At 41.7% G+C, this 26933-nt stretch overlaps 1 protein-coding gene across 1 annotated transcript in view; it reads left to right on the top strand.

Annotated features, from left to right (window-relative positions):
• MYRFL (myelin regulatory factor-like) overlaps positions 1 to 23251 on the top strand; it is a 106584-nt gene extending 83333 nt beyond the window's left edge. Inside the window, exons 14-25 of the mRNA XM_006095488.3 lie at positions 1149 to 1312; positions 1920 to 1980; positions 5129 to 5214; positions 7807 to 7881; positions 7965 to 8020; positions 8142 to 8321; positions 16327 to 16389; positions 16978 to 17065; positions 19443 to 19517; positions 22353 to 22473; positions 22798 to 22872; positions 22977 to 23251. Coding sequence (XP_006095550.1) covers positions 1149 to 1312; positions 1920 to 1980; positions 5129 to 5214; positions 7807 to 7881; positions 7965 to 8020; positions 8142 to 8321; positions 16327 to 16389; positions 16978 to 17065; positions 19443 to 19517; positions 22353 to 22473; positions 22798 to 22872; positions 22977 to 23063 — 1131 coding nt within the window. The 3' untranslated portion in view covers positions 23064 to 23251. The remainder of the gene's footprint in view (positions 1 to 1148; positions 1313 to 1919; positions 1981 to 5128; positions 5215 to 7806; positions 7882 to 7964; positions 8021 to 8141; positions 8322 to 16326; positions 16390 to 16977; positions 17066 to 19442; positions 19518 to 22352; positions 22474 to 22797; positions 22873 to 22976) is intronic.
• Positions 23252 to 26933: the final 3682 nt, after the last annotated feature.

Below are 26933 nucleotides of genomic sequence, written 5' to 3'. Positions count from 1 at the left end.
TCAATAGTAGAGTTTTCTTAAACCTGACTATCCACTTACCCTTTACCAGTCTGTTCTGTAGCAGTGTGCATGTCTTTAAACTGCATGAAATTAAGCCTTAAAATTCATTATGTTCGGTTTTCTGAATCCCTTTCTGAGTGGTTGCTTTACAGCTTTGAAACCCCTTAAAATAGGTTTGCATGATGGGGATCTCAAAAGGCACACACCTTTCAGTTTGATTCCCCCAACCACAAAACAAGTCTTTTTCGTTTGGCCTCTAGCTCATTACAATAGAGGACTAGCTACTATGAGCCCCCAAAGAGTGCTGTGGGGTAAGGAGGAGAGGTACAGGATCAGGGTGTGAGTTTATGAGAGCTTTCCAGGGTTGTTGTTATGGCTGAGAGATAGACACTCGTGTTCCCATGACAACTGAAGTTTATTGGGTGGGGGAGGGGAAGGCTTTCTTACTCTGGCTTTGGTTGATTTCCCCTTTCTTGCTCTTTCTGACCTGTCAGTGACTTTCTGTGAACACAAAGAGTTAAGTATTGCTGTTGTTTTAAAGTCTGTTTGGGAGTTAGGCTGAAATATACAAGATAGCTCCTGGGAGGTTAGGGAAGAAATGAACACCTCAAGAGTTTTCCTCTCCTTTGCAGACGAAGAAACCGAAGCTCAGAGAGGTTGTGTTTTATCTGGGTCTCACAACCAGTAAGTGGCAGAACTCAGAGGAGAGCCCAGGTCTTCATTCTTCCTCCTTCACCCGAGCAATTCGATGCACATTTTACCCAGAAGAACTGGAGTCATTTCTTAGGATTATTTAGTGACACACACACACATCAACATTCTTTTTATGACTCTTAAATATAGCACATGACCATTGGAAATAATTCTTCAGAGTCCAAACTTGACAGTGTCCTCCAGCTCCATTCTCTCTCTTGGGTTACAAGGACATATTTCCATTTTATTGCAAATTGAACATAAGCACTTTTACTATGCAGCCAGCAGTTTAACAAAAGCGCTTTAAGAGGTAAACCTCTACAGATTTATCTTGAATGAATTCAAGGCTGTGCATAACCATTTCCAGCAGTGTCTTCGAATGTCTTCGAAAGAGCTATGGACAGTTCTCTGATGGTCTCGAATTTATAAATTTATGCACTTCATATTATTTTTAGGACCAGATCTTTATGGAAAATGTAGGTGCAGTGAAGCAGCTCTGCAAACTAACCAACAACCTTGAAGAAAGAATAGAGGAATTAGAAATATGGAACCGGAAGCTGGCCAGGCTGAAGCGGCTCAGTAGTTGGAAATCCTCAGCCAGTGACGCGAGCTCCACCAGGTAAGCCCAGGATTGCCAGAGGAATTTGGAGAAAGCAGTGAGTCTTTCCATAACTAGGTCAGGCAGCAACCATTCGTTTCTGACCACTAAGTCCCTATTCTTCTCTTAGAATGTTTTGGAACACAATTGCCTTAAATGATCATTTTCTTATTTTTTTTTCTGTTGCAGCTTTAATGATTAGACAAAACATCACCCATCTGTGTAAGAGCAGATGTTACAAGAAGTGTTACACTTTAGTAAAAGGGTCGCTTCTCCTTTAACTAGGCGAGGTAGCTATTTCTAAATTTAGAAAACCATGTTTGGTCCTCAGGAAAACAACTTTTATTATTTTTATTATTTAAGGAGGTAAATGCACAATTCCTGGGGTATAATTTTGAAAAAAAAAAGAGAGAGAAATATAATGCAACGTTTAATGCATTCATTTATGCTTACTAAGGTTCTTTTCCACAAAAGGAACTCTCAATTGCCTTGACTTTTCCTTCTTTAAATTACCACTGTATTACAATAAAAAAAGTCATACTGCTGTGTTAGCGACAGCCTGGGTCTTTGTCATGTAACTGCTGGAGAGGCATTTGAATAGTAATTAATTCTCTCTTTCTTTTTAAAGCAAATTTAGCAGAATTGTTAGTACTCCTCCAAGAAGGACCATTCCCAAAAAAACCAACAAGGTAAATAAACTTACATGTATAATTAACAGAAATAACATTTTCTATGAAAAAAAGTCTTTTCAGAAATTTACCAAGATTTTTTTCTTCATTTCTTTGTTAATGAAGTCCCTAGTTTGCATCCCTACTGCATTTAGGTATTTAAATACTAACCGTTTAATAGATATAATCTGTTTTTTTCAGAGAGGTTTGGAGAAATGAATACAGAACATGTTCAGTTCAGAAATAGTATTCCACCAGTTTTAACTTCTAGTGTCCCCATCAGGTGAAATTGCTGGCCTCCACATGCCTGTGGTCCTGGGCTGTAAGATCTCAGTGTGGCTGCCTTCACTCCACACAGGGCCTTACCTTTGACTTCAGAAGATCCCAAAGGATGTCAGCTAATCCTCAAATCCCTCTTCTCCCTTTGATATTTCGTACTATATATGCAAATAGAGAATAGGTATTCACTTGCTTGCAAAGGTTAAAATGTGATGGCTTTATTAATGGACAGAGAACTTTCATCTAGTAGGATAGCATTTACAGTAAAAAGTGAAGGTTAATCATTTATTAATTTAAAGGACACCCTCTCTGTTACAAGGAGTGTCAGGGAGGAAGAAGCTGCAATACTCCCTTTCTAGCGGCAGTGCATAGATAGCTGTGAGACTCAGCTTGCTCCCTCTGACCCACCAGTGTTCCAAAGCTGGTCCTTCCCTGAGGAAGAGATTCATAACCTCATCCTGGTAAGGGGTGACCTGATGTTAGGGCCATTGCACTAGTTTTCTCTCTACTCCTCATGTTATGCTACGTTGAACTATTCTAAAAGGACTAAAAAAAGTTTAATATTCTAACTAAAAACTATTACAATATTATGTTGCTGATAAGCTTCTTGATGTACCGATAAATGTAAATACATGGATAAATACATATGTGAAAAAGTCTTCTTGGGCAAGTTACTTAATTGCATTAGAAAATAGAGATAATAATAGTATGACACCTTACAAAAATTGTTGATAGGATTAAATGAGCTAAAGCCTTTAGCACAATGTCTAGCATATAGCAGGTACTTAATCAACACAAAACATTAAAAATATTGTGTAGGGAAGGTGCCCTGTGTACTAACTAGTTTGCAATGGGGTGGGCAGGATGGTATCTACATCCATAGCGACTCTAATAGGTGCAATTTGGTCATGTGCAACCCCAATAGCTTGCATCTTGCACCCAAAGAATCTCTTTATTTTGCAGTTACCTCAGAAAATTCACAAGGATATACTAGTATGGTCCATGAAAGCAGGCCCATGTCTGTCTTCTTCATTCTATGCCCCAGGGTCTGGCACATAATATTGGCAAACGAATGCATGAATGGAGAGCTCAGTCTGAAAATATTCCTTGAAGTCTCATAGTCTAAATTAAAAACGTTAAGTGTCTTGGGATGTGTGGGTGGGTTGGGGGTTGGGATGTGAACACAGAGTCAGGAAATGATATAGGCATTGAAGAGCACCCATTCGACTTGGAGACCTCTTGAAGTCAATGTTCTAGGAAGATAGATAAAGGTGAGATGTGACCTCTTCAACTAAAGAATTTTAAGGTAGCCAGGGAAGACCAGAAGTAAAGGCAAAGAACAGTTGTTTCTGAATCTGATAAATATTGCAGGAGCTCAGAGTGCGGCAGGACTATTATGGGAGCCGGGTCTTCAAGGAAGAGTGAGTGTTGGCCAGACTAACAGGAGCTGTAGGGAGGTTTCAGATGGAATGTTATGAGCAAAGGTCTGGGAGCTGGCACTGGCCTCATTGAAGGATTAAGTGGGAGATGGTTAGGGAGGAGAGTAGAAGATAAGGCTGAAAATATAAGTTAGGCTCAGTTTCTGGATCACCAGGTTAAGGTGTTCATTTGGTAAGCCATGCGGACCTTTTAAATCATAACAATTAATATCTAAGTTGTAGGGTATTTCCTCCTTTTATGTACAGAGAAAGGGAGGCCGCATAGCTTTGTGGTTAAGAGCACAGATTGTAAAGCCAAACGTTTTTGGTTCATATCCTGGCTTTGTGACTTACCAGCTGTATGATCTTGGGTGAGGAACCCAGCCTTCCTGGGCCTCATTATCCTCACCTTTAAAATGGGGGTAACAGTTCCTGTCTCAGAAGATGGTTGAGGATTATTATGAAGATTAAAAATAGGATGTGCAAAGCATTCAGACGAGTTTATGACACTTAATAATGGCTGTAGATGTGTTCACCATTATTAGTACTCAAGGAATTCAAACAAAAACCCATTTTAAGCAATTTCTTAACTACCACCATCATTTAATTTCCTTCTGGTCAAAAGCATAATTCTACCCTGTACTCCCCAAGAGGAAGAAAACATAATACTCCCTATTGCATTAGCAGGAAAACTCATATTTAAGAAGCACCTTATTTAAGGGGACAGCAAACCTCTCCTATCTGTTTGGCCAGATTTTCCAGCAGTTGCACAGCTGTCTAGCCTGCAGCTGTTGGTCCATTCCCCATATGCAAGTTCCATACCAATATGTGTCAGTCCTAAAGGTTTGTCTCATTCACTTCCTAGAGACTGTAATTTATTCATTTTCATGTCCCCTGTCGTGTTGTACATATTAGTACTTTATGAATATTTGTTGAATGGATAAATAAGACACAGGCCCAGATTGTCCTTAAAAAATAGGTGGCGAAATTAGATACAGATGTGTAAGGTTTGAGAAGACACAAAAATCTTTTCCATGGTTTGTCATGATGCCTAACATTCTTCCACTGGGACTTATTCTATCATGTCTTAAAAGCCTTTTGATTTTGAAAAGTATCCTATTAAGAGAAGTAGACATTTGGCTTCTGACAGTGTCTTGTGTTGTAGGCCCTCTTCTCTCATCAAACTTCAAGAATAAGCACTAAATGAATGTCACAGATGATCATCTGCAGGATATCAGGGAAAAGAGAGTTCACTGGAGCCTGGAGTATCAAGGGAAAGGAGGGAATTGAAGTGGTTTTGAGAGAGCTTTGTTTTCAGGGAGGCTGAGGCGGAGGGAGATGTAGGATGAAGGGAGCACACTTACCATCCCCAGGGAGCAGCGAAGAGTCCCCACTGGGAGTGAGTCTTCAGGCGTCCTTTCCGCAGTTTGTGTTACCGCTTTATCATTGCTCATTACTGAATCTTTTTATAGGTTTATTTTTCAGGAAAAAAACAGTGGTGTCCTAACTGGGTTTTCCAGACCTTGGTCATAACGCTCATTGCTGTGATGACATTTTGGTAAGAAAAACGTCGATGTTATGCTATGGGAGCTCCTGTTCTTCCCATCTTCCTTTTCTCACATGTGCATGGAGGCCTGACCTTTTACTTACTTTGAAGACAAGGAGCCCTTTAAACTGGGCTTTGACCTTTGATTCAGCTTAGAGGTGAGGGAGCCCTTTATAAACTCATACCTGGAAGAAAAGCAACACAGGATTTCTGCACTTTAATGTACGATGAAGGATGATTTTTTTCAGTCAACTGATGTTTTGTAACAGGTTACTGTGCCTTTCACATGTGTGTGTGTGTGTGTGTGTGTGTGTGTGTGTGTGTATTTTTTAATTTTGCAAAGAATTTTCTCAAATTCTTTGGCCTGTGTGGGAGAAGACAGTGAGTAAATAATCAGGTACAACCCACTCTCCCCTGGACAGTCATCCTTATTAAGATTCTTCTAGATTCTTCAGTGGAGACTTCACACCAAAGTGGGCGTGAGATTATCTGAAGATGTACAATATGATGAAGTTGTAGCCAAAGTTACTAGTAGTTAAAGCAAACAAATACAGTTAGGACCAAAGTCTTTGCTATGCAAGCTCTGGGTCCCTGTTGTCTGCCATCCCTCCTCTGCAGGGACGTGGAGTCGCCCTACCGGGATGCAGGAGTCTCCTGGCCTCTGGTCTTCAGGTTCCCACTGCTGCTGTGATGCCCCTCGGACTCTGAGCCCTGGTCATCTTGCCTCTGTCCTCCAGGGCTTCTTGTTCTTAGTCTAACTATTCACATGGTGAAAGGGGCACTTATCTGTCCCTTGAAAAATGCTTTGTTAGCGTGGGAAAAGACCGGCTGCTGGGCTCATTTCAGGGGAAACAGTCATTCTCAGAGGAAAAGTAGGGGATGGAGCCAGGGTACGTCCACTCCTTTCGTCTAAAGCAGCTTCCTGCTATAGAAGACAGTGGGGTCTCCGTCTGCTTGTCTCCCCTTTCCATTTTAATTTCTCCCTTGCTCCTGCCCACCGTGGGAGCATCCCCATTATATTTGACAGAGAATTTCCATTAGAAGCCATTTCCCTTTTCTCACTCTCCTAAGTGCTCTTGTCTTCTGCTGAGATTCCCAGCTCAGGAGAGTGTGAGCACCACTATAGACACACTCAGCATTCTCTAGATTCCCATATTCCCGTGAAAACCCAAGGAAAGGCTGCAGGAGCTCTAACTCTGACATAAAGAGGCTGCTTTTGAAACGTGCCCATTAGAGCTTATGAAGTCCAATATTGCTGACCGCCAAGATGGCAAATGGGTGGAATTAGGCTTGTTATCCTATTTCTGACCCGTGGACTAAATGAGAAGGGTCAAAACCAGAGTTTGCCCCCAAAGAAAGGAGCAGATGGCCATGTTACTCTAAGATTCTGGAAGTCCTCTGGCTCGTGCATTGAAGCAGATGTCAGAGAAATCAGAAAGAATAGTTAGGATTAGTCACAGGCAGATAGGAAAGGAGGGCTGTGGGAGAACAAAGTAAGGGAGCCGGGACCACAGCAGGCAGTCGCCAGAGGGACACAACCAATGCCTGAGGCATCAGTGGGCTCAGCACCACTTTCCCAGGCGGGGCCGTGCCCGCTGGGCTATAACCAGCTGCTGCTGAGACCGCGCTGGGAGTTCGTTCTTCATGAGTGGCATGCAGACATGTGGCACATACTTTGTATATATTTAATGATGGAAATCCACCACCTTTGATGGGGAACAAAATGAGTTGAGTCTGCAGAATCAGGTGTGAAGTTGAACTGGCAGGAGATCCAGTTTGGTCACCCTGTGTCGGACCAGCCCAGTGAGATTGTGAGGTCACCAAGCAGACTTTCATAAGAGAGTTCTAGACGCCCCCAAAGAGGAGAATGCTCAGTGTTTGGATGCATGAGCATTGTTGGGAATGATAGCTCCCCTAAGCTCAGAACCTTTAAGGAAAGCTTCCATTTGGCTGTATCAGTTCTGATCACCAGGGGAAAAGACACACTCATTATTTTGAAGCCATGGAGTGTGGAAATGGGTGCTTTATTGCATGTCTTTCCTTCCTCTGTCCAATTTGGTGTTTTGTGCTCTGAAAAGACAGGCAGCTGGAAGGTGTCAGCACTGGCCAAACGGTTTGGCATCCACAACTGACTAAACCTGTGCCTCCTTCAAGCCCCCACCCCATCCCCCGACACACCCACGCACCACCACCACACACTACAGTGTGGACACCCTCCACCGGTGGATGTGAACTTTGCTCTGGCTTTTTCCTGCAAGGAGCAGAGGGCTGCCTCCAGCCCTTTACACGCTTCCTCTTGTAATCTTCCACCAGTGACAGATGCTTCTGAGACAGCTTGCCAGGGCCAGGGGTCTGCCCTGTGGAAAAACCCGTCAGCGTGGACTATCCTAGGCGCCTCTGAGCTCCAGGACGACCTGGGCTTTTCTCACCAGGGCACAGAAGCAGAACCGCCGGCTTCCATGGCGCGCTGTCAACCAGGGCCGCCCTCCCCCACCCCTCCCATCTGCGTGGCCTGTGAGAGAACATCTCTGGCCAGCTGGTTGGGTGAGATATATCTGGAATCAAATCTGCCACATAATGCTTTCTTTATTGTTTTTTAAACAGTGCCTTGACGATAGTCTCCCTTTACATACTTAGCTTAAAAGATCAAGACCAACATGCCCCAAATCTCCCTGCGAGGTGAGAGTTCCAGTCTTGTTTTCCTTTGGGGAGAAGGGTCTTTGAAGGCCCCTTTCATGAACCGTTTCATTATCCTTTCCCAGCAATATCACAAGCTCCCAGGAGCCGGCCCTGCCACCCGCAGCCTCTTCCTCCTCAGGTAAGATCTTCACATTCCTCACCCTCAAACCCAACCTGTGCTTCCTGGGAATTGTCAACAGAAGAACTAGCCTGTCAGGTTAACCTTGTCGCTCCTCTCCCCTCTGCCCAATGCCGTGCAGCACCTAATACGTCTCTGGCAACGACACAATCCTCGTTCCAAATACCAGAAATCACTTTCTGTGAGATCCTGCCGTGTCAGGAGATTTACTGCTGCCCCATCTGGGGAACAAGAAGCGTCCTCTCCAGTCCTGTGCGAAGACCGTCCAAGGAAATAGAACCTCATCAGAGGTCATGGGCAGGTAAAGGATGTTCAAAGAGAAAGATCTAGAGCAGCGGTTCTCAACCTGTGGGTCGAGACCCCTTTGGCGGTCGAATGACCCTTTCACAGGGGTCACCTGAGACCATCCGCATATCAGATATTTACATTATGATTCATATCAGTAGCAACATTACAGTTATGAAGTAGCAACGAAAATAATTTTATGTTTGGGTCACAACATAAGGAACTGTATTTAAAGGGCCAGAAGGTTGAGAACCACTGATCTAGAGCTTTGAACCTCAGGGCTTCCCCCCACACCCATCTCCTTGTCAATATTTACATGAATAATCTCTTCATAGTTTCAGATAATTGTTCTACTCTTCTATTTGGGGTGGTGAGATCTTTAAAAACACAAAGAAATGAACTTGCAGTCACTTATAATAAAGTCATGCACTGCCTAACAGTGTTCTAGTCAACGAGTGACCACATATGCAGTGGTGGTCCCATAAGATTATAATGGAGCTGAAAAATTCCTATTGCCTAGTGATGTGATAATGTTATAGGGCAACTCATTGCTCACGTGTTTGTGGTGATGCTGGTGTAAACAAACCTACTGCCTGCTCACCATATAAAAGTATAGCGCATACAATTATGTACAGCATGTAATGCTTGATGTTAAATGACTATGCTCCTGGTTTATGTACTTACTATGCTACACTTTTTACCATTCTTTTAGAGTGTACTCTTCCTACTTAGAAAAAATGTTTTCTGTAAAACAGTATGCCATATTACACAGGCAGCAGCCTCATACATCACTTGATTGCATCATTTTCTCTTGTGCTGGATCTAATCTCATGTTCTTTTGTACAGTCACACACTGTACAGGCTTGTGGCCTCGGAGCAGTAGGCTCTGCCAGATAGCCTAGGGGTGTAGGAGGCTGTACCATCTGGTTTGTGCAAGTGCACGCTGTGATGTTCACATAACGAAGTCACCTAAAGACTCATCTCTCAGAACATATCCCTGTTGCTAAGCAGTGGGTGAATGTATTGAACTCCCTGCCCAGGAATGAAATTTTGGTTGATCCAAGGGAAAGGGTCTCATTTGTCTGTTGACAACAAAGATAGTAATAGTTGCACAACTGAAGCAATTACATGTGGATGGGTCACTTAAAACTTTTTGGCTCACTTAAAATTTTAAAAATGATGTAGTGTCTGGGCTCTCTGCCCAAACCAAGTAGGGCAAATGTAAAAGGCTTTAGAAACTCTGAGTTCAATGCAATCCTTAAGTTAGTGAAAAAACACAAGATTGTCATTCCACTTTCAGAGCATCTTTTTCCTCTTAGACACATACACACACACACACACACACACACACACACACACACAGATGCTTTTTAAGTAACAGAATTTTATGTTAAAAAATATGGAAACTTGAGCAAGGACTAAAAGTGTACTTATCTCTGTAAGATCAAATACAATACATCCAAATCAATGCTAATTTATTGTTGTTTTTAGAAATCTTTTATACATACATATTAAGTGTCTAAAATTATAATGATGCTAATAATAGCAATAAATATGTATTAATGTAGTTTATTAGGATGCTGTGGTAACAAAAGGAGATATTGGTCATGTCTAACTTCAAAACAGTTGGGGAAAGTATATACCTAACTTACATTTGGAAGAAGATGAACCCAAATATTTTTGAGCAGCCCTACTAACTGATACATAGAATATGGTTAGTGGTTGAAGTTTTGGGGTGGCAATGTACTTTTTTCCCCCTTTTGATATTATTTCATATCTTAGTCTTGAGTAAATAACATTTACAGATCATCATCATCTTGTGAAGTATTACAGATCATCATCATCTTGTGAAGTATTACATAGTGAAGTATTACTATATATAAGGCATTGTCATAAGTTGTCAACGTAAGTAAATTGTTTAATCCTCACAAGCCTAAAAGATAGGTATCGTTATTACCCCCATTGAGGAAGTTTATGCACAGAGAATTTCCCCCACACCTATAGGAAGCAATGCTTGCACTATTTTTCTCATGAAAGCAGCTTCTGATTGAAGTTGGAAACACGCATTACTATAGGTTGAGGATAAAGGTTCAATTTGAAGAAAGGGATTTGTTTCAGTCATATTCCCAATAGTTTTAAGTATGCAAAGATCTATTGCTGTCACCTCCCCGCCCCCGAAGAAGCCTTCATCCATTGTGAAAGCACATGTTGTGGCTGCTGAATCCTTTCCTTACCTTGGAGTCCACCTTGGGGACACTTGGTGTCCCTTTTCTGGGAGCAGTCCTCAGAAGAGACCATCTCACCTGTGAGAGAAGTACTCATAATGGATTTGGACAGGAAGAGGTCATGGACTGATTCAACTTCCATTTTCAAGGTTTCTTGACCTTTGTGAGCAAATTCACTGCTGTAGCATCCAGCTCTTCTGAAGGTTTTTACTCTCTTCTCTGGGACAGAGAATGTCTGCTCATCTTACATTTCCTTCACTATGGGAGACACTGAAGAGACTCCTAAAGAAGAGCTACTCTAAGGAGCCTGTCCATGCCCTCTTAGGCACAACTATCAGCTTCTCTAGCTAAAAATGAAAGTTGAGTTCTGTTTTACCAGGGTCCCTGCTACACAGGAAAAGTTGTTAATCAAATTTATTTTTTTGTTAATCTAACAGTGACATTTGAAAAATAGTACCAATCTATGGCAGAGATGTTACTTTTCAAGTGCACAGATATCACCTGATATAAAATCACCCGAATTTCCAAAAGTCCCCAGGCCAGGAGAACCTCTGACTTACACCAACCTCTGACTACAGCTGACGAAACAGAGGCGCAGGAGGGCCTTGCTTGAATGGGAATCTGGGTCCCCTGTCTTGGGTTCCTTCCCGTTCTGCCTCTATTTATTTGAGCACAGTGTGTGCACATAGCTGAGATCAACTCTAGAAGATGCAGAAAGTGTTCACTGTATGGTTCTAGAAAGCCCTTTCAGCAACCCTCCCCCGCACCCCAGTTTGCCTATAGCCATTGAGATGTGTGTGGTGTGGGATATTTCTGGGGTCTGAGAAAGGGCACCTCCCTTCTGCTGCTGATCCATGCTTTCTCTCTGTTCAGGCAACCATATAACACTGGGGTGTCTAAATCCAAAAGAGGAAAAGGAGAGGCAAATATTAATTTCAACCAGATGTTTCTGAAGCATTGAAGACCACTTAAAAATTAAGAAATAAATTTAAGAAAGAAATTCAAAGGTTAAAAAAAACCTTGGGAAAATGTTCAGCGGGATGAAGATTAATATCTAGCAGTTTACCAAGCTGCTAGAACACATTCACCAGCTTCCTCCCTGAAAAGTAAAACTACTAGTAAAGAAGTGAACAAAAATCAGCATTTTGATGCTGTGCTGAACCCGAGCCATGGTTCTTCGTTTGAGCCTAAGTTGATTGTGTCCACGTCTTTCTGAAAGGTTATCTCGTTTCCCCCCATTTAATAAAAGATTTGGGTAAGACTACTCAGAAGTGGGAAGTGGGTGTTTTGAACTTTTACTCTGAGGAACCAACTGCATATTGTTAGCAGTGGCAAGAACAGCAACAGGGGTTACACTGGTGGAGTCAGACGGGACCTTGACTCAGCAACCTCAGTACTTGGGTTCTGGCTAGGAAAGAATTCAGAGCCAAGACTTAAACCATAAGAGAAAGTTTATTGAGAAAGTCACAGAGGTAGAAAAAGTGAGCCATCAAAGAAATGGGTTCAGGAAACAAGTTACAGAAAAAAAGAAGGGCCCTTGGAGCTTAGGAGAAGGAAAGAGGCAAGGAAAACACCCCTGGGGGACAGAAGAGGGGGAGGGGAAGGGGAAAGGGAGAAAGAGCACACTGGGTCCATAGTCCTAAGGGCTGTTAGGGAGGGGATTTCAGGGGAAGTCCCAGGGAAGAATCTCAATAGAATATTATTCATCAGCTTTCCAGGTGTATCCTTTCAGGCTATGGTCTCCACTGATTGGTCGGGGCGGGACGGGGGTGGGGGGGGTGGGGGGGGTCATTGGTCAATGAAGCTGGTCCTAATGTCAGCCTCCGCTGTTTTTCTGGGCCTGGAGCTGAAGCACAATGGAGGCCTAGGTGGATTTAAAGCCTCCTTGTCCTGGGGGCTTAATGCCTAAGGGCTATTCTCCAGCCCCCTGGTTGGTTCCCCTTCTAAGGAGGGGATCTAACCTGCATGACTAGCAACGTGCCAGGGAGGAAAGGTCAGTGGAGGGTCCAAACAGCATGGCCAGAGATACGCTAAGGAAGGAAAGGTCGCCCTGTGGTGAGGCCTCTGTTTCACCCGGGTCTTTCCAACCTGGTGACCTTCGGTACCTGGCCTGTGGCCCTTGCTCTGCTCATGTTTGTCAAACCGCCTACCACAAATATAATGGACCAGATTTTATTCTATGGAACCAATAACAATTTAAGTAGACAGCAACGTTGGATGTTAATAAAGCAAAGAGCCTGTGGCAGGGGACTGGGGGGAGAGGGAAGAATCTATGGAATTCTACAGATTTATAGAGATTTGGTAAGTACATTTTTTTATATCTCACAAGGCAAAAAGGCATCTGGAATTCATACTTATTTGTTTTGGAGACCAGAACTCTAAGAAGAGCAAATTGCCCAAAGAAAATGGTTCTCTGTGTTAAAGGACTCAGTCATTGATTGGTTGGGCTCATTGACTTTTCCTTGGCCTGAGTCTGGTTCAATCAGGAAAGGAAGAGCTATCCAAGATGCTGTATTGGAGCTCAGCCATCAGCCCAGTTGTACATGTAGTGCAATACGCACATTCTACCACAACAGGATACGCTTTGGTAAACCTCTCCTCTCCAGAAGTTTCTAATTTAGCTTATTGAGAGATCTTATCCACCAACTATGAAATATATCTTCAACGTTACAATGACAACCACTGGGAATGTATATTAAGTTTAAAGTGAATATTGCTGGAAGGCATTTGTAAAATGAGAGCCACTCCTGTATGACAACAGGAAAATTTATGGTTTTTCAATAACTACCCTTTCAGAATTGAATAATTTTGCCTCAGAGAAGTGACAAATTGGAGGTGTTTTCAGGAGATTTAAAATTTGTTATTTCCAATCCTGCTTTTCAAAAGCCATTTTTGTAATTCTAAATCTGCAGGATGATCTCTCCTCACCTTCACCTTTTTATTACTGTGAAAAAAGAATACTGTTATCAGATAGTAAATCCTATCATTGGGTTCTAGTCCTCAGGAACCTGAAAACTCCTCCTGTGGAAGTGCGGCAACTCTGTCGCTCTATTGATAGAATTTATAATGAGCCCCTTTCCTGCAAATTCAGCAGGAAAGTGGAACAAAAGGTAGGGGAAGAGAACAGAGGGAAGGAGAATTCTGGTTTCCCTCCTCTTTATGCCTCATTTGCCTTGTAAATTCACAGCCTTCTGTGGAAGCCATCACAAGTAAAACTTATAGCAGGAGACATGTGCTTGAAAATTATTATTGGAATAGCTGGAATCCAAGCAGTCTGGAGCCCTTTTTAGATAGCACATATATTTATATCTGAAGGGAAATAGATATTCAGTTTTCTAGAAAGTCCTCATATATCAAGATCATTTCTTCTTCATGGAAAGCATCATGTTGGGGCGGATGCTAAGGGTACTTGCCTTGCCTTTAAGTTCTGTCTCACTCCTATTGCTAATAAAATGAAGGGGATCAGCATCCCACATCCACTTCCAGCATCCCTCTATCCCTCTACACCAGTGGTTCTCAACCTTCCTAATGCCGTGACCCTTTAATACAGTTCCTCATGTTGTGGTGACCCCCAATTTCATTGTTACAAATTGAACATAATTAAAGCATAGTGATTAATCACAAAAAACAATATGTAATTATATATGTGTTTTCCAATGGTCTTAGGCGACCCCTGTGAAAGGGTTGTTCGACCCCCAAAGGGGTCGCGACCCACAGGTTGAGAACCGCTGCTCTACACCATCCCCTGGGTTCTCCCTGTTGAGTGTGTAAGAGGACACATTTTTCTAGAGAGTATTTGACCTTCTTTCATCTCTCCCCTGCCTCCACTCCCCACCTCTCTTCCTTCATCCTTCCACAAATATTTACTGAGCTCCTGCAGTTGAGCCTGGTCTTGCCTTAGGTGGGATACAACAGCGAGCAAGATGCAGTCTTCCAGAAGCTCACAGTTAGGTGAACGACAAGTAAAGCAGCCCGTGTGCCTCGTGTGGGAAGCACTAATCACGACAGAGGGACTTAGGCGTGACTGCCCCCAAGAATTGCCCACAGTCACTTTTGCTTTTTATCCTGAAATTCTACACAGAAACTTGTTTTACATCATCCCTCTTTTTTCTGCCCATGAAAGCAGCATATAATTTATGAACTTGTATCTCTTGTTAAATGAGGTCAATGTCTTTGTGTTTTGTCCAAAATTTTTTTGAAAAATATGAAATTATGTTGTTTAATACAAATGAAGGAATGCAATAAAAGCGACCCTCTGTGAGCCAGAGACTTGGAAACAATCTTCAAATTTTAAAAAATGCATGCTGCAAAATTTTTTGAATTCTTTTGTTAGGTTTATGTATTTAACAACCCATTAAATGATTGTTTTCACTATTCACTTTAAAAATTGTATTTTCCCTCATAGTCTTAACAACAACCATCTGAATGGTTACCTTTTCAAAATTGCACTTGAAAGGCCTTTTTGGCTCTGATGGATCCTAACCACTTCTTCAGCTTCCTTTTCACAGGCAACTTCTGGCTCCGCACCAGGATCTGATTCCACTCCTCAGTTGGCCACAACTCAGTCCTTACCTTCAGCTCAATTTATTCCTGTGTGGATCACGTTATGCAGGAGATACAGAGGACTCAAATAATGTAGCGCTAGCCAGTCTGCTAAGTGGTTAGAGCATTGGCCCGTGGACTGAAGGGTCCCAGGTTTGATTCCAGTCAAGGGCACGTACCTCAGTTGCAGGCTCCATCCCCGACCCTGGTCAGGTGTGGGCGAGAAACAACTAATTCAATGTGTCAACGTCAATATTTCTCTATCTCTCCCCATCCCTTCCACTCTCTCTAAAAATCAATGGAAAAATGTCTTTGGATGAGGGTTAACAACAAAAAAGAATGTTAACAGAGGTTCCCTACTGTGGAGTTGTGGAGAAAGGACAAAAATACATGAAAATTTAATAATAGCGATAACATGCCCTTTGGTATAGTGACAGATATACCACTGATTGATCACCACATAGAAGACTCAGTAACAAATGCTATGACATTAGAAAGGAGGGAGCTATGAGCTTCAATGATCTAATCTGGGGTGGTGTCTTAGTCTGCTAGGACTGTCATGACCAAGCGACTTAAACAGCAGAAGTATAGTTTCTCAGAGTTGTAGAGGCTAACAGTTCAAGATCAAGGTGTTAACAGGCCTGGTTTCTCCTGGCGGCCCCTCTCTTGGCTCACAGAGGGCCACTTCCTCTCACGCCCTTACAAAGTCTTTCCTCTATGCACACTCTTTGGCCTAATCTCAATTTGGATTAGGTCTCACCCACAGCCTCATTTTAACTTAATTACATCGTTAAAGGCCCTACCTACAAATACAGTCACATCCTGAGGTACTAGCGGGCTTAGGATTTCACACATGAGAATATTAGGTACACAGTTTAGCTCAAAGCAGATAACTTCTTGAAGAACAGTGAGAATCTACTGTAAGAAATGTGATAGGGATGTGATGGGTTGAAAGATGGGAGAGAGAAAGGGTGGGGAAACATTCAATTGACAGAGACAAGCTGTATCACACACTGGATTTTTTCTCATCTTGCCCTGATTGGTGTGGCTCAGTTGGTTGGCTATTGTCCTGTGCACCAAAAGGTTGCCAGTTTGATTCCTGGTCAGGGCACATGCCTGGGTTGTGGACTCAGTCCTTGGTAGGGGGCAGCCAATCAAACTGATGTTTCCCTCTCTCCACCTTCTTCTCTTTCTAAAAATCAATTTTAAACATTTTTAAAAAGAAAAAGACTGACAGACTCTTTTCCTTTTCAGAAGACAGAAGGGCATCATTCCTGGCAGGGGAAGTGCTAACCAGCCCCGACTGGGGAAGTGACTGTAAGTTTAAATTTAAGTGACTTGCGGGGCCAGGCAGAGGGACTACAAGCTGTAGTTACTAGAGTGAGGAACAGGACAAAGGCTGCACCCTGCCATAAACACCCATCGCATTACACTTGTATAATGGCAGCCAGCCTAACCATTAAGGGAGCATTAGAAATGGTGGCTCATTACTAGGCAGGTGTGGTTGATCTCCATGGATTTTAATAATTTATTTGGACTTCCTGCCATCTTCTATTTTTTATCACTCTCTTTTAGTTTGTTTTCTGTTTTCTCATTTTTTTAAAAGCATTTTCAATAAATTTCAATTTATTAGGGCTTCCAGGGTCCGGAAATGCTTTTGGATAGGATGAGGCTGTCTATTGGAAGCTGAGGTTTGTTAGTTTTCTTAAAATGTACTATAACAACAACAAAAACGCCTTCTCCCTTTCCTTCTCCTCCTCCTCCTTCTATCTGAATACAAGCGAAATCCATTGATCCCGGGAACTCTTGCTTTGCATTCTGAAATGTGGACACGGGGCTGAAGCACAGAACTCCTTTCCTCTGCAGAAGAGTTTACCTTCTTTTCTCTATTTCTTCTCAACCCAGGGATTGATACAACCATCAGTTCTATTCAGATTATGGAAATCCAGCAAACAATAGATCGCCGGTATTGCAGTAGAAGCCTCCAGTGCGGGTGGGTAAGCCTCCCCATTAACCCAAGTTGTTTCTGGAATTTACTCCAGTCTCCTGGTGTTTGGAATAAAAGCTAAAGCCCCATGGTAAAATCAATGTGAGCTTACCTTGCTCCTTAAGTGAAAACACATTTGTTACACAGTGGAACAGGGAATCATAAAACGGTTGGTATTAGCAAATGTCAATAAACCACGGCTCCAATGATCCCAGCGTCCTGGTTTTAATGGGTATGACCAAAGCAAAAAGCTTAGTGGAAGCCCTGTGGCTGACTCTCTTTGGGAACCAACCAGAGATGCAGAGGGGCTAGTTAATTTTATAGACAAGAAAGACATTGTTACCAATGGCTTCAATTTATGAGTGAGCTGAAATTTGTATATTTAAGTAACAAGGGATATCATTATTTTAATTGCTGGAAAAAAATATAGCTTATCTTAGCTTTTTCAGCGAGGAGGGGGAAAAATCCAGGTACTGAAAAGGTATCAGCAGCATCCACCTCTAGTGCATGCTGTATATCTGTGTGGCGCTAATGCTGGGTCCAGAAGCATGGAGAGCAAGTGGCTTCAGCAAGCACCATACACAAGTTATAGCATTAAGAATGAGAGTTTTGCCCCGTCACAATGGCTCAGTGGTTGAATGTTGACCTATGAACCAGAAGGTCACGGTTTGATTCCCAGTCAGGGCACATGCAGCCAATCAATGATTCTCTCTCATCATTGATGTTTCTATTTCTCTTGTCCTTCCTCTTAGAAATCAATAAAAACCTATTGGGGCAAAAAAAAAGCACAACCTATTGGGGAAAAAAAAGAATGGGAGTTCTTTTTTTTTTCTTTGATGACTATTTACCAGGTGCCTGCCAGCTTGAAGGCAAGGCTCTATATTTTTAAACTAGAGTCACAAATCCTTTTGAATTCTCAGCCTTATTCCTTTTCAACCTGATATAACTTAGGCTGCAAGTTGATGGTCCTGAGTTTTAAAAATAAACTTCATGGTGCTTTATGCCTTGTTTATGACCTCTACATGTTTCATCTCATTGACTTCTCAGGAAATCCTTGAAGTTTGGTGTTACTTATTTGCATTTTGTTGTTAAGGAACCTGAGGTTCAGTAAACTTGAAAAAGCCAAAGACAGACATTAATGAATGTGGTAAGGTGACATAATGAAGAAGAGTAAGATGATTCAGGTTTAAATTCTAGAACTTTGACAAGATTTTTATTCTCCCTACATATCCCTTTCTCATCCACTGAGTAGGGTTGCCGAGAAGTATGCACATCTTGGGAGTCATGGGGTAGGGAATGAATTCCATTCATCTAAGCTTCCTCCAGTGGAACAAAGCTCTCCTGATCCAATGCAGATCAATTTCCTTCATTTTTGCATTCTCATTTTTTTTAATATATTTTATTGATTTTTTACAGAGAGGAAGGGAGAGAGATAGAGAGTCAGAAACATCGATGAGAGAGAACCATCGATCAGCTGCCTCCTGCACATCCCCCACTGGGGATGTGCCCGCAACCCAGGTACATGCCCTTGACTGGAATCGAACCCGGGACCCTTGAGTCCGCAAGCCGACGCTCTATCCACTGAGCCAAACTGGTTTCGGCGCATTCTCATTTTTAACAACTTATTTTAGTAATCAGTATAGAGAATCTAAAACCACTGGCTATTTTTCCCATTTATCTGATTTTTAATTGTTTCTATATATAATTTAAAAGATGGCCAGGTCATGAGAGCTTAGATCTGATATGCCTTTTTGCTGGAGTTTTCATTTCAATATGAAATCAAAGGAACTCCCTCTTTACCCCCACTTTCTCTCTCACAGGGGAGGGGGGAGGACACTGTATAAGCATTTCTGTCTTGCAATTATCTCCATTACTAAGTGGTAATTAGGACTATAATAATTTTCGTTGGTTCAAGTTCTGAAAGTGCATAATATTTCCTGCTAATGTTTCCTCAAAGGGAGTGATTTACGGTAGAAAAGCTGGTGTTTATTATGTCCAATCCTCCTTCCAGAGAGGTTGTTAGTTTGAGGTCTTTGCCTCATTTGTTTTCTGAAATCTGTATCTCTTAGGGGAACTGAAGTCATTTCCTGTGTGTTTAGCTTTGTGCATTTGGCCTGGGATTTGACTTTCCATCACTTTGTCTGTGTGTTCTCACAAGCTACACATTTTGTGGTACATTTTATATGTTAAGACCTGAAAGAAATCACTTTGCAACTTGACAGGTATGTCTCTGAAAAACATAAAGCTATACCATGTTAAATTTGGTTTTATATATTTATTATAGAATGCTTTACTTTACATAGTATATAATGAGCAGCAAAAAGCCTTTTGCATCATTTCCTGCATATTTTGATTTGTGGTTTGATTTTTCTTGTATAATTAGGTCTGGAAATTACAATTACAATATTCCTGTTAACAAGCACACACCCACCAATGTCAAATTCTCTCTGGAAATCAAGTAAGTGCGTAACTGTAAAAACCAGTTCTAGTTTTATTACAATTTGATCAGTCAGTCAGGAGGTAGAAACGTATCAGTCCCTGTTGACCAATGACGGTTGGGTTGAGAGGTGGACCAGCTTGGGAAAGGGGGTTTTCAAAATGAAGGCCAAGATCTTCCAGGCTCCCTCCCTCCACGAGGCTGGAAAGGCTCTAGGCCAGGGGTGGGCAAACTTTTTGACTCGAGGGCCACAATGGGTTCTTAAACTGGACCGGAGGGCCGGAACAAAAGCATGGATGGAGTGTTTGTGTGAACTAATATAAATTCAAAGTAAACATCATTACATAAAAGGGTACGGTCTTTTTTTTTTTTTTAGTTTTATTCATTTCAAACGGGCCGGATCCGGCCCGCGGGCCATAGTTTGCCCACGGCTGCTCTAGGCTGTACACTCACACCCGCAAAGTGGAAGTGACCTTGGGTTTGATGCTGGCTCACAAGCTGCAGACGGCCCCTGACTGTGCCCCTCTGCATCGGGGTGGAAACAAGAGCAATAGCAGGGCCCTGGATGGGGGGCTGCACATTCGTGTGAGCTCCTGGTAGCAGTGCTAATGCAGACACCACCTCCTTTCCCCAGAGGAGTTAAAAAAGGAGTGAGAGTTTGGAATCGGGCAGACCAGGGCTCAGATTTGTTTCTGTCACTTACTACTTCTGTAATCTTGGAGGGGCCACTTATCCTCTCTGAGCTACTGTTTATTCATCTATAAAACGAGTTTGACATTATACCATAACAAGGAGAGCTGCTGTGGGAATCACTGTTAATAATAGTGAGATTAATAACTACCATTTGTCGAGCACAGGCTATAAACCAGACACTCTACGCTTTAGTATTGGGTCATATAATCCTCACAATAACCCTCCAAGGTTGGTATTGTTTTTCTAGTTTCTATTTTTCAGATGGGAACACAGGTTTTGAGAGGTCAGAAAACCCAACACGAAACTCAGAGCTCCTAAGAACTGGAGCTGGGCTTCAAAATCAGCCCATTTTTTAAATCATACTTTCCTGCCTTCCCAATGAGATGAAATATGTAAGAATATTGTCCCTCCTGGCACATCCTAGGCACTCAATACATGGTAGCTTTTATTATGACTACCTTTCCTCCAAAATCACAAAACTATTCTTATCAATTTTAATTAATTATGGCACTTTAAGACCTTTTACCCACTTCACTCAGAAAGTACGCAATGAGCGACCTCTTACCACGAAGACAGATGGTTTTCAATTTGTATCTCTTGACTTTAGTTTCTCCTTTTCTCCTTCCTCCACATTTCCTCTCTCCTCCCCTTCCTTTACTCTCTCTTTCCCTTCCTCTCTCCTCCCCTCTCTCCCTCTGCTTCCCCAGTTCTGTTGTTCCTCCTCCATCATCCACCCCCAAGTCTGTCTCTTCCTCTGGTCACTCGGGCTTCATATGCCTCCTCTCATCAACTCTGCTTCTACAATGAGCTAATGACGCTCACCCCAACCACTTGCCTTGGAAAGGTCTGTTTCAAGCAGCTAATATTTCATGGCCCAGAACCCACGATAATTCAAGGCAGAGCAAAAGCTAAATGTACTATTCTTATGAGTTAAATGCACTACTATTCTCCAGCACTCCCCGAGTAACCCGATATGGCGTTTCCTTATTCATGCCTAGCTTCATGGAGGGAAATGAGCTTAAATGGCATATCCCCTGAAGTGGCAGCAGTCTATCTTGAGCCACTAAATTGGCCATTTTTCTAATATGGGTGATTTTAAAATAACCCAGATACTCAACTGAGATTATAGGTTGTCTGTGCAAGAAGATTGTTTCCCAACACAGGTGAATCTCATCGTCTTGGTGATGATTAACGGGCCAGCCTCCAGGGAAGAACCATTCTTCCACTATGACAGGTTTAAAGGCCGTTCATTTCCAGTGGGTCTCACCCCCACACCCCTGCCTGTGTTTGTTAGCCTTGCTGCTTCAAACAAAATCTACCCAGATCAGGCTTTTGCAGACTCTGAAATCCTGGAAACTTCAGATAGTTGCAAATTAGTTTCAGTGAAAAGGGAAGGAATATCGCTCAAAATTATTTTAAAATCTATGGAGAGAAGAAATTCTAATGTTGGTGTAATTTTTAAATCAGGGGATTAGGTTTCAGAGACTGTCAAATACTATTTCAGTAGTTGTCTTAGTCCATTTGGGCTGCTTTGACAAAAATAGCAGTGGGTGGCCTAAACAGTAAACATTTGTTTTTCTCTGTCCTGAAGGTTGGGCAGTCCAACATCAAGGCACCGGCAGATTCGATGTCTAGTGAGGGTCTCCTGCCTGGTTATTAATGGTGGGCTCGCGGTGTCTTCACATGGCAGAAGGAATGCAAGCGCTCTCTGGGGTCTTTTTTATAAGGGCACTAATTTCACTCCCCCTCTGACCTCATCACCAAAGGCTGTACCTCCTAACACCATCACACTGGAGATTAGGATTTCAGTATCTGGATTTGGGAGAACACAAACATTCAGTCCAAAGCAGTAGTCACCTGAGATTGAGTTTCCTTCTGTAATAATGAGATGTGAGCTAGCACACTGGCATCAGTGAGCTTTGGGTAATAAAATGCTTATTTTGAGCTTTGAATGGATTTCCACGTTATGTTCCCATTATGTTTCTCCTTCTCCTTCTCCTTCTTCTTATTCTTTTTTTCTTAGGAGTAATCTGCTCTGTATTGTTCCAATTTTAGTCTATGTGCTGCCGAAGCGAGCACTGCTCCCTCTTCTTATTAAAGTGTCGCCTGGTAGGAGATGATAACTGCTTTTCCATTTGCCCTTATTTCCTTTGTCTTTTGAAGCACGACAGAGCCACTGATAGTCTTCCAGTGCAGATTCACCCTGGGAAATATATGTTTCCAGGGGAAAAGGGAAGCCAAAGGGATGCAGACCCATGGAGAAGCCTCCCAGGAGATGACACAGGTAATGTTTTCTGGCTCCTCAGCATCACGCCCCTGTTCCGGGAGGCGTGTGTGTAGGACTGTGGTGGCCTCTGCTCCCAACTAAGAGAGCGATGCCTTAAGCCCCGTGCCAGGGTCTCCCCTCGCTGGCTGAGCCTGGTTCCCGGGCTCTGCTCAGCCTCTTCCATGTGTCCTTTGGAAGCTGCAGTTCTGACAGTCCTTATCAAAAGCTGTTGTCACAGATACCTCTCCTGCAGTGGGTAAGGAAATGCTTTCTCAGCCTATACTCTTCCCAATTAAGTGTAAAATGTGGTTATGAAATGGATCTCTTTCATTCATTATTTAGGGATACCAGCACATCTGGAGCCTCCCGGTAGCTCCGTTCTTTGATAGCGCCTACCATTTCCGTGTGGCTGCACCGGTAAGCTATTCTTTAATTGAAGTTTTCTTTTCAGTGAGAAAAAAAGATTTAACTACAATCAATGCTTACGTTTAATCATTCTCTTTTTTCTCCTGTTCTGACAGGATTTAGCTGACTGTTCAACGGATCCTTATTTTGCTGGAATATTCTTTACAGATTACTTCTTTTACTTCTATCGACACTGTGCCTAATTTATTCAAGTTTGGTTGGGGACTTCACCAAGGAAAAATACTCCGAAATACGGTTAACAGAAACTTATATTCTTATGTCCAACTTCTTCCATCTTTTTGTCGAACACCCACATTTCTTGCCAAAGGACTTGATCAGGCTTTGGTTTTGAGACATCAATGAGGAGGATAAAGTGTTTGCTGAAACTTGAGATAATGTGGTGCTTGATTTTGCCATGACTACAAAGAAAACAGCACTCTTGGACTTGAAAATACTGCCTCTGGTATTGAGGAAACTCTGAGGTCAAAAGAGGCAGGTCTCGCTCTACTTTGTCTAAATGTATTTCAATGCTTTGGAGAAAAACAAAAAGGCCCATTAAGCCATGTCAACTTAGACCCATTAAACGTAGAGCCATGAGAATGTGTGCTATGGAGTGTGTTGGCAGGAGGGGTGGGCCGTGTCTGTGGCTGAGCTCATATTTAGGCAAAGCATTGCTATGTGTTTGCTCGTGTGTGTGTGTGTGTGTGTGTGTGTGAGTGTGTGTGCACTACATACACTACACTACAGAGAGTGGCTCACTGATGAAATGAATTTAAGAGAAAAAGTTGCACATCTACTTTGTAATGTTTGACGGACACTAAACTTTCTGTGCAGTGGGATTTTCCCTCCTGTAAAGAGGGAAGCACCAGCTTGTGAGAAGTTTTTAAAGTCTCCTTAGATCAACGGTTCTCAACCTTTCACAGGGGTCGCCTAAGACCATCGGAAAAACACATATATAATTACATATTGTTTTTGTGATTAATCACTATGCTTTAATTATGTTCAATTTGTAACAATGAAAATACATCCTGCATATCAGATATTTACATTATAATTCATAACAGTAGCAAAATTATAGTTATGAAGTAGCAACGAAAATAATTTTATGTTTGGGGGTCACCACAACATGAGGAACTGTATTAAAGGGTCGCAGCATTAGGAAGGTTGAGAACCACTGCCTTAGATGATCTAGACCCAGATATTTGCATTTGATCTAATTGTCACTGCTTTTTTTTTGTTTTTGTTTTTTCCCCCCTCTACTTATGTGGGGTTCCCTTACAGGGCATCAAGACCATCTCAGTTCTTTATAGCTAAATTAGCTTTGGATATGTCTACCTCACTTATGGGTAGATTTGTATGCTTTTCCCAAGTTAGAATGACCATAACTCCTCTAGCTGGAGTGTGTTAACTATGTCTTTTATTTTCTGTATTCTGATGTTTTGACATCTCAAGGTCTTGCTGACGCTGGAGGGACTACAACTCCCAGGGTTAGCCAATTCCTAGAGACAATAAGTTGCCCACAAGTCTTTTCAAATACAAACCAACCAATCCAGAGCCCATACCCCCGCCACCTTCTTTATCACACTATCACATTCCACCTGTGCCAGTCACCCCAGGGCCAGGGGCCAGGTGATAACCAGGCGCAGCCCCTATATCCCAGAGCCTTGTGAAATTATTCAAACGAGCCAGTCCTGGGCCTTTTACCCTGCTCACCTGTTCCTTCCTGTGGGAACTACAGTGAAGGCTCTTGCCCATAGTTCTTCCCTTTTCTTCTCACAACCATGGTACCTCCCAATGTGGCCCCCAGAGGCGTGTCCTGTATCTTCCTTTTGGGAACCATGAGCAACAGACTATCTTTTCAATGCTGAACATCTCCTGAATTGTTGGTCTTCCTATACCTCAGATTTTCTATTAACACACTATATTTTATAACATGGAGAATAGAATCAAGCCACTCTTGCTCTGGTTCCAGGTGATAGAACTGCTGAATGGCTGGCCTTCCCTTATCTTACTATTGGCCTTTAAATCAATTAGGATGAGACAATTTGATTTTTTTTACCTTGACAATGATAATCAATAGTAGTAATATATCCTCCTCTTCCTTGTTTTCAAATATTATTAAACATGTGTCATGTGAATAGAAATTAATTGTGAGGCCCCAAAGCTTAAGAGAAGAAAGGCTTGCTAATGAAATGAATTTAAGAGAAATAGTTGCATGTCTACTTTGTAATGTTTGATGGACACTAAACTTTCTGTGAGAAAAACATCAAACAATCCCAAATGAGGGGCATTCTCCCAGATGGCATTTTGAAATAGATTATTGACATAAAGATAGTTTAACCCAGTAGGAGCTGAGACTTTGGTGCCAAAAAGTTCTTGCTTTGAACTCAAATTCTGACTTTATCTGTGCATTTTTAGGCAAGTTATTTAACTTCTCTACACCTCAATTTCCTCACTATAGAAGAGGAAATTTACAGATAGGAATAAGTGGGTTAAAACATATAAAACACAGATAAGCTATTATTATTATTATACCTGCACAGAGCTGAATCATTATAAAGACTACCATGGGACTATAAAAGAATTGAATAGCTAAATACTCACAGATATTAAAGCATTTTCGTCAACTGTAAAACAAAACAACAAACAAACAAACCAAAAAAACCCCAGACAGAACATATGATGTGTACTAGATAATGTTTATATGTTTTTCTATATTTGAAAAATTGTGTTCTCTTTTACTAACCAGCGTAATCTTTGTGGAAAATAAAATAAGGTAGTTATTCTTGGGAGGAGTATTTTAGAATTCCTCCAGTTTCTTAAACTCAAATTAAAACTGGTTCTCCTGCGTTGTATCACTCTGTCCAGAATGACCTAGCTCTGGGTCTGCAGCTGCCACTTCCATTTTATAATAGCATCCCAGGTGCTTGGTACCAGAGAGACTCTATTAATTTGACTCTTCTTCTGATAAAGGAATCCTTGTCAGCAGCAGTTACAAGAGTTCTCTTTAGCATATAAATCCCATGTCCTTACTCACACACTTATGTTCAAGATGGTATGAAGGTTTCAGATATCTAATGCAGTTAAGTCATGTTGCTTATAAGGGAATTTATGTAAAATGAATACTGTGTTCTTACTAAATTCCATTTAAAAACTGAAAGTCTTTTTCCCACAGGAAACTTAGTATAGAAGATTGTGTTGAAAGTCTTCAGAAATAAAGGATTGAAGAGAGTGGACAGACCTGTGGCAATCTAGGGCATCCTGGGATTAGTTAAACCTATGAGAAGAATAGACTTTGCTGGAAGATTCTCTTGTATTTGCAGTACTTTTCCAATTGTGAGCTGTCCACTGTGGACCATGCTGCTTCAGGCCAAAATATTTTTTCTTGTGTCAGAGAACTATCTGACTCGCCACTGGAATCTTTCTAAATTCAAATAATTAAAATGTCTATATGACATTCCATAACCCCAGTCTAGTCATGAGAAAAACATCAAACAAATCCCAACTGAGGGCATTCTACAAAAAGCCTAATCAGTGCTCCTCAAGATAGTCAAGGTCATCAAAAACAAGCAAAGTCTGAGAAACAGTCACGGCAAGAGGAGCTTACAGAAACAGGATGACTAAATGTGATGTGGTATCCTGGAACTGAAAAAGAGAATTAGGTAAAAACTAAAGGAATCTGAACAAAGTATGGATGTCAGTTAGTGGTAAGGTACCAATATTGGCTTATTTATTGTGACAGATGTTCATAATGGTAAACTGGATATGGGGTTTGTTGAAACTCTGTGTACTAGCTTCACAAATTTCCTATAAATCTAAATCTTCTCCAAAATAAAACACTTAAAAAAGTCAGAAAAAAAAATCCATTAAGAGCTGGGCTGCAGCACCAGATCCCGCCACCAAGTGCCATTTGTGATAATATAGGATAAGTTCAAGCCTGAAAATAGGTATTTTTAACTTCAGGCCAAACTATTTTATTTCCCTACTTTGCCAATTATTTGTCATATTCTGTATATCAATTTAATTAGTTCCCAAATATCATGGGAAATACTATAGAATTATAAAATAGAAAT

This window comes from Myotis lucifugus, unplaced genomic scaffold (assembly GCF_000147115.1).
Source record: "Myotis lucifugus unplaced genomic scaffold, Myoluc2.0 scaffold_156, whole genome shotgun sequence".
NCBI lineage: Eukaryota > Metazoa > Chordata > Mammalia > Chiroptera > Vespertilionidae > Myotis > Myotis lucifugus.
The sequence above is the reverse complement of the archived record's forward strand: the minus strand, read 5'-3'. Positions and strand labels throughout refer to the sequence as shown.